Here is a 13,925-nt window from a genome sequence, read left to right as displayed (position 1 = left end):
TATTTACCAGGAGGCAGGTCGCAAGTCTTGGGTCTGATTGGTTAATTAATGTGAGAGATAGTAAATCGACTTAGGCGGCTTTTCAAAACATTGCTCGTGCGTTGCACACGTCATAAGTTGCACGGTAACATGACATAAACGTTCTATCTTGACTAACTACATACGCTTATTAAGATTATGCTACAAGATGAGCTAACGATTAGATGAAATAAATACAAAATAAGAGAAAATACTAAAACTTGAATTAAACCAATATACACCAGCAGTTTACTTTCAATTTCTCCCAATACTTTTTGTTGGTTGCAGTGAACACACGTTTTATCGCACTCCAAGCTAATTCACTGCATGTGCCATGTTGTTCCTGTCAAACTGGTAGGCCTGAAATGCAGAGTCAGGAAAGAGAAAATTTTCGTGACAGGAACCTCTTGTACGTTTATAGGCGCTTGTTACAGTTCTCCAAATTGTGTTTAAAAAACCGAACTTGACATTCGCTTGAAGCATAATGTTGATTTTAAATTCTTTTTCCAATTTATCATCAGTTCGGTTTTTAAAATTCCGTGCCCTCAAGCGATTTGTGATGAATGTTAAATTGTTTTTGGATAACCATTTGGAAAGGTCGGTTCCATTTGCGATTACCAATTGGAGGTTTAAGGTAAAAATTTTCTATATAACAGTTAAAAAGCCCACAAAATATATGGGAAAATTTTCTTTGAAAAATTATTTTTATATTGGACATCTCTTCTGGGATTATTCCGGGCTCGTATTAGGCTCGTTTAAGAAATTCAAGGTTGTCTGCGTATGTTTGTGAATTTTCAAAATTTGGGAAGTTACTCTTGTAGTTAAACGCGAACTCGATCTTTTCTCGATAAACTGTAGGTACTTACACACAACTTCACTACCGGACAGCATTTCCGTAAGAGCCCATAAAGCCATCAGTAGTAACGAGTCTCGGTTATGATTGAAGAACTGTAAATATAGGGTTAGACACTGTAATGAAAATTCCTGTGTTAAACTCGCCTCGTTTATCTTGATTACTTGTGTTTGTCTGCTTCGCGCATTCCTTAGTTGTAGACTAATATTACTCCACGGTTCGTATTGTCACAAACGAACATCCTTTGAGCTGTGAGGTTGTGTTGCTTTTCTACTATTATTGTTTTACTATTATTCTATTATTTCAGGTGATTGATTTACGTTAAATAAAGCTAAGAATAACGGCATCATTTAGTACAGACACCACGTGAAATTTGTCATACAGTTTTAAAACATAAAAGGGTAATTTGTTGCGTTTTTTGTGGTCCTGGCAATTCTTGCTATACCTGTTTTAACAAGTTTTAGCCTGATCTTAAATTTTTAACGTGAGCTTTCTAAAGAATGTCACCTAAAGATTAACATATTCGAAAGGGCGTATTTAGACATTCAATCTTTTAAAAGTTACTATTTTTATTTTCTTTGACATAAAATGCCAGTTCAACGCGTCCTATTAACATAAACAAGTATTTAAATTATTTCGCTGTCGCCCTAAAGGTAAGTAATAATTAATCTTCCTATAACTTGCTTGACGACTATGCCAGCAATCTACTTGATAAAAATGTCCATTTGAAATGTCGCAGTTTTCGATCTGATTTTGATAAAAGTTTATCCATATTTTAGGGACATTAGAAAAATAAACATTTCCATTTATCTTACATATTTGCGTGATAGTAACTAAATGCCTTGTAGTCTGTAAACCACCTTTAAATGTATTTACTGTAATTGATTTGCAAACATAAGTAAGTCCGGAACTAAAAGAGTAATCTCCACGTTAGATTACGGACAATTTCTCCAAACACTCAAAACAACACAAGTTTAGAATTGGGTCACCTAGTTGTTTTTATCCAATTTTGAAAAACAATATCGCACCTCTTGCACTGCACGTTATTATTTGCTGGAAAACATGTAAACTGCACGTTTTTGCAGAAGTCAATAAGTTAGCGCAGTGTTTTGAGATTCAGCCAGACACAATTATTATCTTTCCTATTTATCAAGAACGTTGAAATTCTTGCATATTCAAAACTTTATCATTATCGATACCGTGTTGAATATCACGTGCTCAAATGAATATTTTTCAACTCAAGCTTCGAAAGTTTTTTTTGTTTTAAATCTCCTCATTCTGATTCATTTAATTGTAAGCGATTGGAAAATTGTTCTGCCCATTTTCACTTTTGGAAATGGAAACATTTTCTCACTAAAATCGCTGACGAAAACCACTTGAGCTAAACGTACTCATTTGGAAAACATAAACTGGTAATTAGATTCTTTTCAGAAGTTAGCTGACATTGCTTTCCCTGAAAACAGGTGTAAACAATTATTAATTTTCTCTTGGCACTTACCTTCTGATAATGTAAGCAGTTGTAATGTCTTAAGTAGTTACACCCTCGTTAAGAACCGCAAGCGGAACGCTGTCAGTACATCCATGTCAATAATGTCAGCGGGAATTTTCCAGAAGACCGCAAAAGCAGGTTTCAAAACCGCAAAAGCAGCTTTGTATTGTAATTAACTTACAATAGAAAGAGGAGATAATTCTGTAAATGAACTCGTGGTATTCTTCAACACAAACGCTTATGCGCGCTATTTTATAATGAAAACTGACGTTACCATATAGAACCGGTTTATGTGATGAATATCGCTATGATCTGTAAAACAGGACTACGGTTTAATGGCGTTGTAGATATAAGTTATCTGCAAACAATAAACGGCATTTCATTTTTTACAAACAATGATTTTTCTGAACAGTTTTTGCAGACAAGGTTGATCGCTACGAAATATCGAAGCTATTTACGTCAAAATGCTGAGTAGGACCTTATCGCGAAGATTGTCTGAATTCCGATCACGATACTATGAGTACATCGATCACCAAAACTATGTGGAAGGGCAGCTTTTGGTTTAAAGTTCATTTACATATTGCACTGTTTGTGGCTGTGCTTTAAAATGCCAATCCTACCACAGAGAAACTGAGGTGAACTTGATCCGAAATAACCTTGTAAATTAGTACAACAAACCTCTTTTTGTTAGGTCAAAACACAATAACCGAAAACTTAAGCCAAGTAAAACAAGCTATGTAATTGATAGCTAACGCAGACTTCCTTTTAGACATGGAATAAGATAAAATCGCATGTAATCACTTTATGCCTTTCAGCACTCACATAACCGCATTTCAATCGATGATAAAATCGGAAAATGCGCTTATAAAAAAGAAATAAGATCGTATACTTTCATGATTTTCAAATAAAATGTTCCTGCAGATTGACGTAATCGCAATAAAATGTTTTATTTTTGTTCAGAAATGTTCTTGTGTTTATGCGATGATGATTGTATCACAGGCGGCAGCCAGAACCAACAAAACTGTTTCATTTTTTTGTATCGTCTTCATTTACAGATTGTCCAGTTTTACTCTGTGACTGAGAAGTAACTGGGCTTGAAAAACTTAATATATTCCATATTTCTATCACAAAATAAGTCACGTATACCTATTTGTTCTGGCAAAGTAAAAAGAGCTGTATTTTTTCTTGGAGAATCGGTTTCCGCCGAAAGATGGCCTGAACGAAACCTTTCAATAGATTATAATAGATTATTCAACATTGCAAACCATGATGCTATTTCGAAAATGTTTCTATAAATACAATCGAAAATGTATGATAAGCGGGTTACCAACGTATACGGCATTTCAAAAGCTTGAACCGCATTGGAAATTGCCGCATTTTTTTACATGTACTGTAAATATGAGAATAAACTTAATATTTCAAAGCATTTTAAGCATTCTCTTAGGTGCAAAAAGCGAACAATTTTACGCTTTGCATATTTTGGGCGGGCTGGGAAATGGCAATGCAATTCAAACAATTTTGGACAGCTTTCAACAAAATTTAAAATACGATACCGGAAATGTGACGGCATTTTTTGCTTCCACACAGGGCGGCCAAAAATCAGGCTACGCCACTAGCTTCAGTGTGTAAAAGTAGACAACACGTGGTAAGTCAGGGGCCCTAGAATTAAAAGTTGCCCTAAGGCCCCAGCGGTCCTTAATCACTGAATACATAAAAAATAAATGAATACAGAAAATGTTTTGTTGTAGCCAGCGAACATTAACACGTCAGGTAGCTTATGAGGGTAAACTAACAAGACACGCAATAAATTTACTTTTGGCGGCATTTAATAGAGAATATGTGTACATAATTTTATTAAGTTTGTAGCAGGAATGTGGGTTTGGTTAACACTTTTTAAACGTCAGTTACTTTTCACCCACATTGTAAAAATTGGTTGTTGCTGAAAACTTAATGTATTTCTGTTCAAATATAAAATGAAACGAACGTAAAAGTTGTTTCACGCGTTTTATTTTACTGAAGTAGAAAACTGCTGAGTAACTTGTAGATTTCCGGGAGGCTTTTGAAGAAATGTTTTGACATGTTAACGCAATGCTTCGAAACTTGTGATTTTCTGTAAAAATGCAGATTGACTGTTAAATACACATTCAGTATTCTAGCCAGACCTTAGCAAAACACATTTCATCTACTTATATATAAATGTGTCCATAATTCAATTCTTATTTAAAATAGATTCAAAGTAAGTCATTACAGAAATTTAAATTTTCATCGTTTAATAATGTCGGAATTTCGTTCAAACGAGATTGAAGTTTATCGGTTTAATGTTAATGTTTTTCGGTGTAGCGCAGTTTTTTCCTGGAAAGGGTCGGGTCCCATTTATCACTTTAATCTTGTGCACCACATAGCGACAAGTCTACGATCAAAATATAAATGATTTTGTTTCTATAAAGTCAAAACAGTCAAGAAACCAATATTCAGTGCAAGCGTTATTCACCCGAGCTGGATCTAAGTATTGTTTTTAAGATGAAGTTATGTAAATGCGCATTTAAATAATCTACCGTTGCTTGTGAGAAAATACTTGCTAGTTTCTACGCAGTTATTAAATTACAACTTCTCTTCTTTTCAGTTTGATTAACTCAAACAGGAAAATATAAAAAACACATATCACTTGATGGTTGTTTTTTCTTAAAGTTTGCATTTACAACCCATACTATACACTGCTGTTTAAATGTCTTGCATCAATTGCTTAACTTTTATTAATGTGATTGTCTAATTATTGTTTGCTCTTTGTATATACTTTTGACGAGAAACGTTTACACAATGCATATTACAATAGTGGCCACAGATAGCAACAGAAACCAGCAATATCAATATACGCTAAGTTTAAACAGGATATGATCTCTGTGGGAAGGTTTGTACTGGTCAATACCCACAGACAGAAAATCTCCGGTTTGTGCATCAAGTAGAGACCAAAATTGCCTCTGAGATGCGACTGCTTCAAGGCTGTCTACAGACGTAACAAATGAACCGAAGGACGACGACTGTACCGCAAACCTGAGTTATATTGAATTAATGGTTAATGAATTAACACAAAACTAAATAAAGAACAACTTCTTGCCGCTTCAATACGTTGCTTCGCAATCGTCAATCAACGCCATCTCAGAAACACATGTTCTGGATAACTCGTGTGTATAAACGTGTAACACGCACATAAAAGGCTACATAACATAACCAAAATTTCCATAAGTTAAAGCATATACTGTTAACAAAAATAACATACTCAAATTGGTTATTGCATCTTGCTTTAGCCATGGTTTCCAATAACGTAAAGCCTTTTTCTACTTCTACCAACACTGTGTAATCGTAGGGAGTGCTGTTGTTAGATCCCAATGTTTTTTTAACAGAAAGCTGCACTTCAATAGAGGGCAAGAAAAACGAGAATATCCCATTGGATTCCAACAGAGTACTGCAATCAAGGGTTTTTTCCGGGTTGTATTGTGGCTGGTAGCCTTCCGGGATGGAATCTGCAAGGATGATTATTTAAACTCTATTAAAAACCGCAGAAAAAGATGAAGGTTTTAAAGATTATACTTGTAACATTTCCGTAGAGTATTCTTATTTTTTATGTATTCAATTGAAAAGTTTACACCCTGTCAGCTCGTTGCATGTTTTCTTATTCATTTACTTAAATTCCCAGGACAGTACATGATGTCCGAAACGTTTGAGATTGGTATAAAAACGACGTGTTTGTTTTGCTGACGTTCTTGTCGTATCAGCAGACAACTAAACTCCTTGATGACTCCACTTGGAACAAACCTACTCACGGATTTTGTCAGTGTATTGAGATCGCCAACATCATTTCGCAACATGAATAAACGTTGCATCATCGCGATAGTGATGTAATGCTGACATATCAAAATGACAAAAGCGCTCGATACATTTAATGACGCACGGGTGGCGGCCACATATGAATGGGTTGCTCTGTTGCGCAAAGCGTCGTGGAACGCAATGTTGTCTCCGGCAACATGAAGCTTTACTTCATCTAACATCGCCAAACGGTTATATTATCACCACATAAGTAAATTCGAGTGGCGACAAGGTTGCAGTTAAACGGTTCGGCATGTACGTACACACTGGTAGTAACGATATGCAACAAACGTAATTACGACTAAATTTTCTGAAAGATCCTGCTAAAAACAGAAGGGCTATTCCGTATAGTCGCATGCTTTTACGTACCGGGATCTAGACAGGTCCAGCCGTCTTTAAGTGCCAGCACGCTTCTTCCTCTCATGGCAGGTAATCGGTGAGCAACTGTAGCTTCAGGTTCATCCTCCCATAACCCATTCGATACACTTCGCGCGATGTCACTGCGGTTTTACACAGAAAGGTTTAGTCTCAGATTTCCAGCTACTGTGAAGCTTCTGGTATCTCAGTCAATCAAACAATGACTGGTCTTTGTTTATCTGATATTATCTGTCGGATTAATACCACTTAAAATGATACGACAAATGTCGCGTTATTTAACGTTAAAAGACATATAAACATGTACTTGCAAAACCACGAGCTCGATTGCGACAAGTCAGTTGTTTCCTTTAAAGCCAGCAGAGCCGCAGGACTGGAAAATTTATTTCCAATCCAAAAATCGTCCAATTCGTCATTTCGACTGGTTTGAAGAAAACCGACCGCCTTGTCGATGGCGGTTTTTAATTTTGTCATCAAAGGACGTCGTCGAGTTGGAAGTGATTGGTCTTTGATGCAAGCGAGTGCCAGTAAAACTTGACTGGTGTCATCTGGAATGCAGACAAATATTAATCCGTACATGACTCAAACTTCAATTGATGTTGGACGACCGGTTTTCGTGTAAACACGCCATAAAGTCCATAAATAATTTAATTTGCAGACACACCAAAATCTGTTTAAATCTATATAAAATCTATTTTGTATTAATATGGCGTCGCTTAAACGTCATAACTGAAAACACAAAAGATATATTAAGAACTAACCGACAACAGATTTACGATTTCCGAATCCTCCAGATGCATCTTGGCCTCGAATTATATTGACTATGTGCGACCTTGGAATTTCTATGTTGCATAAACAAAGTGCTTGAATGGCCAGTCCATAGTTATACCAACCATGACTCGGGCTTTCTTGGCGTCTCCCTAAAATCAGTCGTTGTAATCGTGGTAATCTTTGTGTGTACAAGAACAAGATAGTTATTCAAATTTAGCTGAGTGCTACCTTAATGGTGTTTAATGCATGCGTGTGCACAAAATTGCGCATGACATTGAAAACATTGTTACGTAACAGAAAATCATACTCAAGTATCGAAATTGTGTGCCAATAGAGTTTCGTAGATTTTCGACAAGGTCGAATCCAGCAAAGTTACGGGGATTTCCGCAGGTAGCTTTTACCGCCATCACATACAGCGCCTTTTTTCCAATACAACTGCTACAAAGCATGAAAGGTTGGTAGCAATGAATCAGTGAGCGACGTTATTAATCAACCTTTTTTTTCTTCTGACATTCCTCTTTCAGGCCGAGAGAAACTTATTGTCACAAACGAAAACAAATCAGCTTTATTCGAGCATGAAATACCTGTCAAACTCATCTTGCACTTCCTGGTCCATCGAAGCGATTGTTTCGTTGACGGCGAAAAATTTTTTCGCTGCGCTCAACTGAAGACTAAGGACAACTTCCGGGGTGTTTACCCAGCCCCACCCCGGCCTTCTCAATTCCATCAACCGATCCACATTTTCATGTATTAGCTCTTCTAGTGCAATATCAGCCTCACTGTTGTCTGCGGAAGTTGAGATATGTGACTATTTCGCAAAGGAAAGCTTTTGGTTGACAAATAAAAAATGGTGTAGACCCTTCTGGTTCTGAGTCTCAGAATGTTATCCACTAAATAAGTGTCAGATCAAGGTTACGACGAAACGATAATGAAGTCAAATACGGGTAAATACGGTCAAATACGAAACCAAGCGTAAATTTAAAACGATTTCTGTTCAAAATATTGTACAGCTAAATAGCTAATTTATGCAGTTGGAGTTCACTTACCGCAAACCGGATATTCTGCCAAAATGTTTGCTACAAAATATATTCCAGCAAGTAATACGATTCTCAACATTTTTATTTCAATCTTGCATAACTCACATCCCTTAAGAGCTGCTTAACTGTAATTAAGTAACATTGCTGTGAAAGCTTTAATCATCCGAGAGCAAAGGTCGGAATTCTCATACGTCAACACGACGTCGCATTGGTTTTGGCTACGGTTGAGTGCTTGCAGTAATCGCAAGGCATACACAGAAACCTGTTTACAATTCTTTGATATAAGTTTCCGTGTTTGTAAAGCAATCTGTTGTAAGCCTGTGAATGTTATGACTGATTTTTCTGCTTTGTTGCTAAATGTAGCCAGTTACGAACTTTACCCACTTATAACTTTTCTTATTTAAAGAAAATAACGTTTACAGTCATATGCTCGTATGTTGAAGACTATTTCCTTTGTTTGCAACTTCAAATTTTCTTTGCTTATCTCAGTTGTTATTACAAGTTTGTAGTTCTTCTAACTCTTTTGCTATTCTTCCTTGTTAAAAGTTAACTTTCGACTAGATTGCTTCAAAATGTCTTGTAACATTTCACATTAACAGTTGAGGCAGCATAAATATGTTCGCTATAGCATATCACGAAATTACAGAACCTTTCTGTTGCAATCGGTTTGCGCGAGCTGAAAATAGAAACAGCTTGCTTGTCTCGTCATGCGTTGAAAAGTTACCCGAGGCAAAATGTTTTTCAAATGCAAATACAGCAGGCGCTATATTTTCGTTTACTTTCCAAAGCTCAGCGAAAAATGATTTTCATCAACATGAAATCTTAACATGCTTAGTAGCGACTTATGTTCAGTTTACGAAGCTAAAGGTGTTTACTTTGGTAATCAAAGACCACCGTTGTAAGCAAACTCGGAACAGAAACCAGCAACTTACTTTAATTTGTCAATATTATGTTAATATTGGTCCTGGTACCCAATGTGCTGTACTGCTGTATAGCATAGCCTACTTAGTGTACTAGTACCTCAATTGCTTCCATTAGTCGAAAAATAGCCTGCAAATATCTTTCGCTAAGTGACGCTATAGAGCTAAACTCTCGCCAACCCAACCCATATTACAACCGTAAAGATACACTCCAAAAACAGTTTTGTTCTTTTTTATTAAGCGGAAATTGAGTTCCGAAATCGCAAAAGGACATTACCTAAAGTAAGCAAATGTAATATTTCTGCCTCTGAGGCTGATTTATGATTCAGCATTAATAGTTCAGAAATTGTATTCGCATTACTTACATTCAAATGCAGTTTTTATATTCGTTCTGCCTTTCTGTCGGTTATCATTGTGTTCTTTTGAACTCATTTCTAGACAGTTGAGATTTTTGGTATGATACCGTTTTCGTCCGCTAAAATAGTTTCATCCTACTTGGGCTACTTTTTATGGTCGTTGTATTTGTGGTGGCTCACTAATTCAACTGATTGTATTAAGGTGGAAGTTAGAAGCTAACGCCAGTAGACATGCTAAGCATTGCTAGTTTCAGAGGAAGGATAACTCTTAATCTCCAAATTGTCTCAAAGTATCATGACAGTTTTGATTTGCTCATTCAGTTTCAATTTTGCCATTTTAGATACTGTTAGAAGTGGTGTGCTCAACCAAAAAATATTTAAACAAGATGCAAAGTGTTAGTCTAAATTTTTATCAATATTAGGTGTATTGCATAGTATATGTCAAAATAACCTAATTTATTCGATGCAAGGTACGGGAAAAATTATGCGTTTAACTAAGACAACAGGAATCATTACACGATAGTTCTTAACTGTTTCTTATAGTATCGTTTGTTTTTTTTGCCATTAACTGTGCGGAGGACAAAATAAGAAGCTAACCATTATAGCACAATAAAAAAGATGCTCACAAACAATTAATAAACTCGAAAAAGTTGCGCTCAAGGATATAAAACATGCAAAATTGCAATAATACAATTGTGCTGTGAGATAGTAGGTTAGCATGGTCACAAAACCCACAACATAATTAGACTAAGTTCTTAAACTGAAATAAAAGACTGAAAACAACAAAATATACACAAGAATAGGCTATTACAAACAACAAAACCAAACAGTGTTGTAAAGAAACGTAAAACGCTTGCTTAGAAACGTTGGAGGTGTTGTTAAAAGCAACATAGGCCTACTATAAACAACAAGTAGGCCCAACTCAATTTATTACACACCATCAAATAGAGCAAAACACTTCGCACAAATCAACTAACGACGCAAAATTTGTTACTTCCCTTCTTCCAGACGCTTATCTGAAAAATGATGTGTTGACCATCGCAGGGTACGTACTGGTTAACGCCCACCCTCAAATGTTGCATAGTATTGGCGTCAAACAACTCCCAATATTGGTGAAGGTCTTTGTTTGCTGTCACATGGTCGACCGTTATCACAAATGCTCCAATGGACGTGCAAGTAGTTTCGAACCTGAAAACATTTCAAAACGTATGAAAACCCCTGGTTAAGTGTACTCCAAATAATCACTATAGCTGTCTTTATAAAGTTTTGTATCATAACATGTGACGTAACTGCAAAAACCGAATATTTGCTGACAGTCAATGGTTGGCAGAAGGTACTCACTGGAAAAGCCCATCGCATTGCGCCTGTCTCATTATTTTTAGAAGGGTGCTTTCCTTTACAACATGGTTTACTTGTATTGTTGAGTCATATGGTCCTGATATATTTACTCCAATAGTCTTTTGCACGGAAAGTTTTACAGAGATGTAATCCACCGACGATGCCTGGCCACAATAAAATCACATGTTAATAATATTGTACGCGTCTGCAGTTATTTTTATTTTTGCATTACCGCTGCAAGTGCTGCTTTTCTTCTCATCTCGACGATTGTCCAGCTGTCAGGGCTTGACACAGAAACTCTTTTATCACTCATTGCCTGAATTTGCAAGTCAAAGACAAGGTGTATTCTTTAATTCGGTTGGTTCAAGACCGTTAAGCATGTAACGCCTATAAGACTGTGATTACATGCAGTGTTTTGGTCAGTTATTGCCAATTAAATGAGCATAATTATTAACGAGGAGTATGACAACATTTTCTATCATGTTGTTCAGTATAGAAAAATAATTATCCTTATTATTTGAGTTGGCAAAGCCAATGCTAAAGCATTAAAACATCCAAACATCATCATTGTTCTAAACTTCATCTCCAACACTGAAAACGCCGATGAAACCAGTCAACCGGTTTCATTTGAAAGTTATATAAACATCAATTATTTCCAAACAAAATCGAACGGTTTTGTTTAACCAAAATGTGTATTCTAAGTGTATTTTTAATCGTTTGCCCAATAAATTGTGAATAAATGATGGCTGCGTCTAATAAACATTAGTTCTTAGCCCACCGAAACCCAAAGAAATCAATTCATTTTTTGCAAGTTTTTCTGATTGTATTTTCCTTATCACCATCCATTAAGCATCAGCAACAAAACTTTCATACACTGTCTTACAATCGGTGAACCTGTCTTAATTTTTTTTTGTCATAAACAATAGGTCTTACTATAGGAGACCGGGTCGGGCTAATTAATTTATCAAAACCTACTGGCGGTGTTACAAACGTCGAAAACCTGGGACACAAAGCAATTATAGTCTATAATAATTGGGCAAATATACGTTGTGCGCTAAAAGATTTGAATTCCTACATGCCAAAATATTTGCCTAATTAATCAAACTGATGCACATGCGCCAATAAATTTGCTGGATTCAGTAGAACATCGCTGCCATATATCGCCCATTTTATTGATTTTGTGTGAAATTTGTTGAAACAACGATACAAAGTGCTTGAGTTCAACGAATCCACATAATCATATTAGGCCTACCGCCTATTTCATTTACAGTCTTACAATTTGTCCCGTTGACGGGGTTAGTTGTATCAGCAAACTTAATTAAAATAAATACGTAGGTTATATCATTAATATAACTGCCCCTTAAATTGATCAAGCTTAATGCTAACGTTTGTTGACCAACTTTCCACTTTTCTGAACAACTGATTTTGCCTTAATTGACTTAAAAGTTTCTTTGAAAGTGCGTTTCCTTTAAAAATTGTTTTTACAACTCATCCCCGGTCATGCACTTCTATTGCTAATGTGTTCTTAGACTTCAGAATATCTTTTAAATGCTTCATAATCTTATCACAAACTTTTATATACACGCATGAAATACAAAATGCCGGTCTTAGCATATGAGCTACATTTTGCAAATTTAAGGAACCATTTTTACGGAACTGCGCAGGTTATTTCACAGTTTCAGCAGGACGTAGGTCGTTCTAACGACATACATTTGCAAGTGGTGTAAGTAGGAAGTCTAGAAGAAATACTGTCACTTGCGCCATTTCATCTTTAATTTTTGTTTGAGATGTAGGATTTGCGTGCGCTAACAACGTGTTTAAGCTAAGTTATACAGATTATTTACCGTGTTTCACATAAGGAATGTATGGTTTTGCTAAGCTGTGTGGGATATTTATATCTACAAGTGTCCCATTTAAAACCATAATTATTGTCAAGTGTTATATATTATAGCCTAAAATGAATTTTCATTTTTTTGGTGGTTGTACAGTTATCCTACCATACAATGTGCTTTTGTTGTAGTATCCTGCTCGACTATCTCGAATTGGTGGTATTGATCATCCAGTAAATTTGTAACGTTACATGGCGCTGAAGAGCTAAACGTGTATTCAACGCTTTTCAAAACATTTATTCTTATTGTTCTATTTTTATATGTCTTTGCTTCAACGAAAACTCAAGATACTGATGGAAATCTACAAAATTTTGCTAAATAGATTACCAAATTTTACAAATGTATCGTAAAACAAATGAGCTGGACGCAGTGGCGTATTTAGAATTACTTCGAGGGGGAGGAGGGAAAAAGTTTTTAAAAGTCGAGTCTAAAATTCCCATGTTTACCCGTGCAACAATTTTGTGTGACCAAGACTGTATACCACGACTTTGAAATGTCGTCTACTGTATGTTTTCTTATAGGCTATGGCTGATAAGTATAGTGGCAAAAAGGAAATGCGATAAACCAAAACGAATGAAGACGTAAAAGGCCCATGGCCCAAAAAAGTTGGGTTTGTGAGGCCATGGCTTAAAAGCGCCCCCCCCCTCCCCCCCCAATACCTAACTATTCCAAATAACAAGATGTAGGAGTTAGTTATTTCTTAGGTAAATAAAAGGTTTGCTTTTTACAGCATCTATTAGCTATTTATGTATGCTCAATTTTCGCATGTTACAAGTATCTTGCTATTGAAACTTTTCCAGATGTTGTTTTCTGTTGTTTGAATGATTCATCATGGTTGGACACTGGACATGTGTTGCTGATTGTAAAGCTATGAAATATGGAAGTTGCTGCTGTTACTAATCGTTTCATGGAATCGCTGATATCATTGCATATTGAATAGTGAGAATTGGTTACCGCAGTTTTGTAGCTAAGATTTTGTTTTGCTAACTATAGAGTGTAGAATTTTTTAGATAGT

General features: G+C 36.0%; 2 protein-coding genes across 3 annotated transcripts; both read right to left on the bottom strand.

Annotated features, from left to right (window-relative positions):
• Nucleotides 1-5,021: 5,021 nt before the first annotated feature.
• LOC143461769 (transcobalamin-1-like) lies at nt 5,022-9,012 on the bottom strand. Of its 2 annotated transcripts, none has more exons than XM_076959634.1 (8): nt 8,417-9,012; nt 7,955-8,156; nt 7,678-7,805; nt 7,361-7,519; nt 6,907-7,147; nt 6,594-6,724; nt 5,638-5,881; nt 5,022-5,411 (listed from the first exon to the last, which is right to left on the bottom strand). In XM_076959634.1, exons 1-8 carry the CDS (start codon nt 8,484-8,486, stop codon nt 5,225-5,227), a joined length of 1,362 nt encoding a protein of 453 aa, XP_076815749.1. In that variant the 5' UTR covers nt 8,487-9,012; the 3' UTR covers nt 5,022-5,224. The 2 variants fall into 2 exon arrangements, with proteins under 2 accessions (XP_076815749.1, XP_076815748.1); XM_076959633.1 differs by having other exon boundaries at nt 7,678-7,808; nt 8,417-9,001.
• Nucleotides 9,013-10,128: 1,116 nt separating this feature from the next.
• On the bottom strand, nt 10,129-11,558 carry LOC143461775 (cobalamin binding intrinsic factor-like). The gene is made up of 3 exons (XM_076959639.1): nt 11,254-11,558; nt 11,025-11,185; nt 10,129-10,871 (listed from the first exon to the last, which is right to left on the bottom strand). Exons 1-3 carry the CDS (start codon nt 11,332-11,334, stop codon nt 10,652-10,654), a joined length of 462 nt encoding a protein of 153 aa, XP_076815754.1. The 5' UTR covers nt 11,335-11,558; the 3' UTR covers nt 10,129-10,651.
• Between the last annotated feature and the right edge of the window lie 2,367 nt (nt 11,559-13,925).

The sequence above is a fragment of the Clavelina lepadiformis genome, chromosome 6 (genome assembly GCF_947623445.1).
Source record: "Clavelina lepadiformis chromosome 6, kaClaLepa1.1, whole genome shotgun sequence".
NCBI classification, from domain to species: domain Eukaryota; kingdom Metazoa; phylum Chordata; class Ascidiacea; order Aplousobranchia; family Clavelinidae; genus Clavelina; species Clavelina lepadiformis.
Note: the sequence above shows the minus strand (reverse complement) of the source record. Positions and strands in the feature narration are given on the sequence as shown.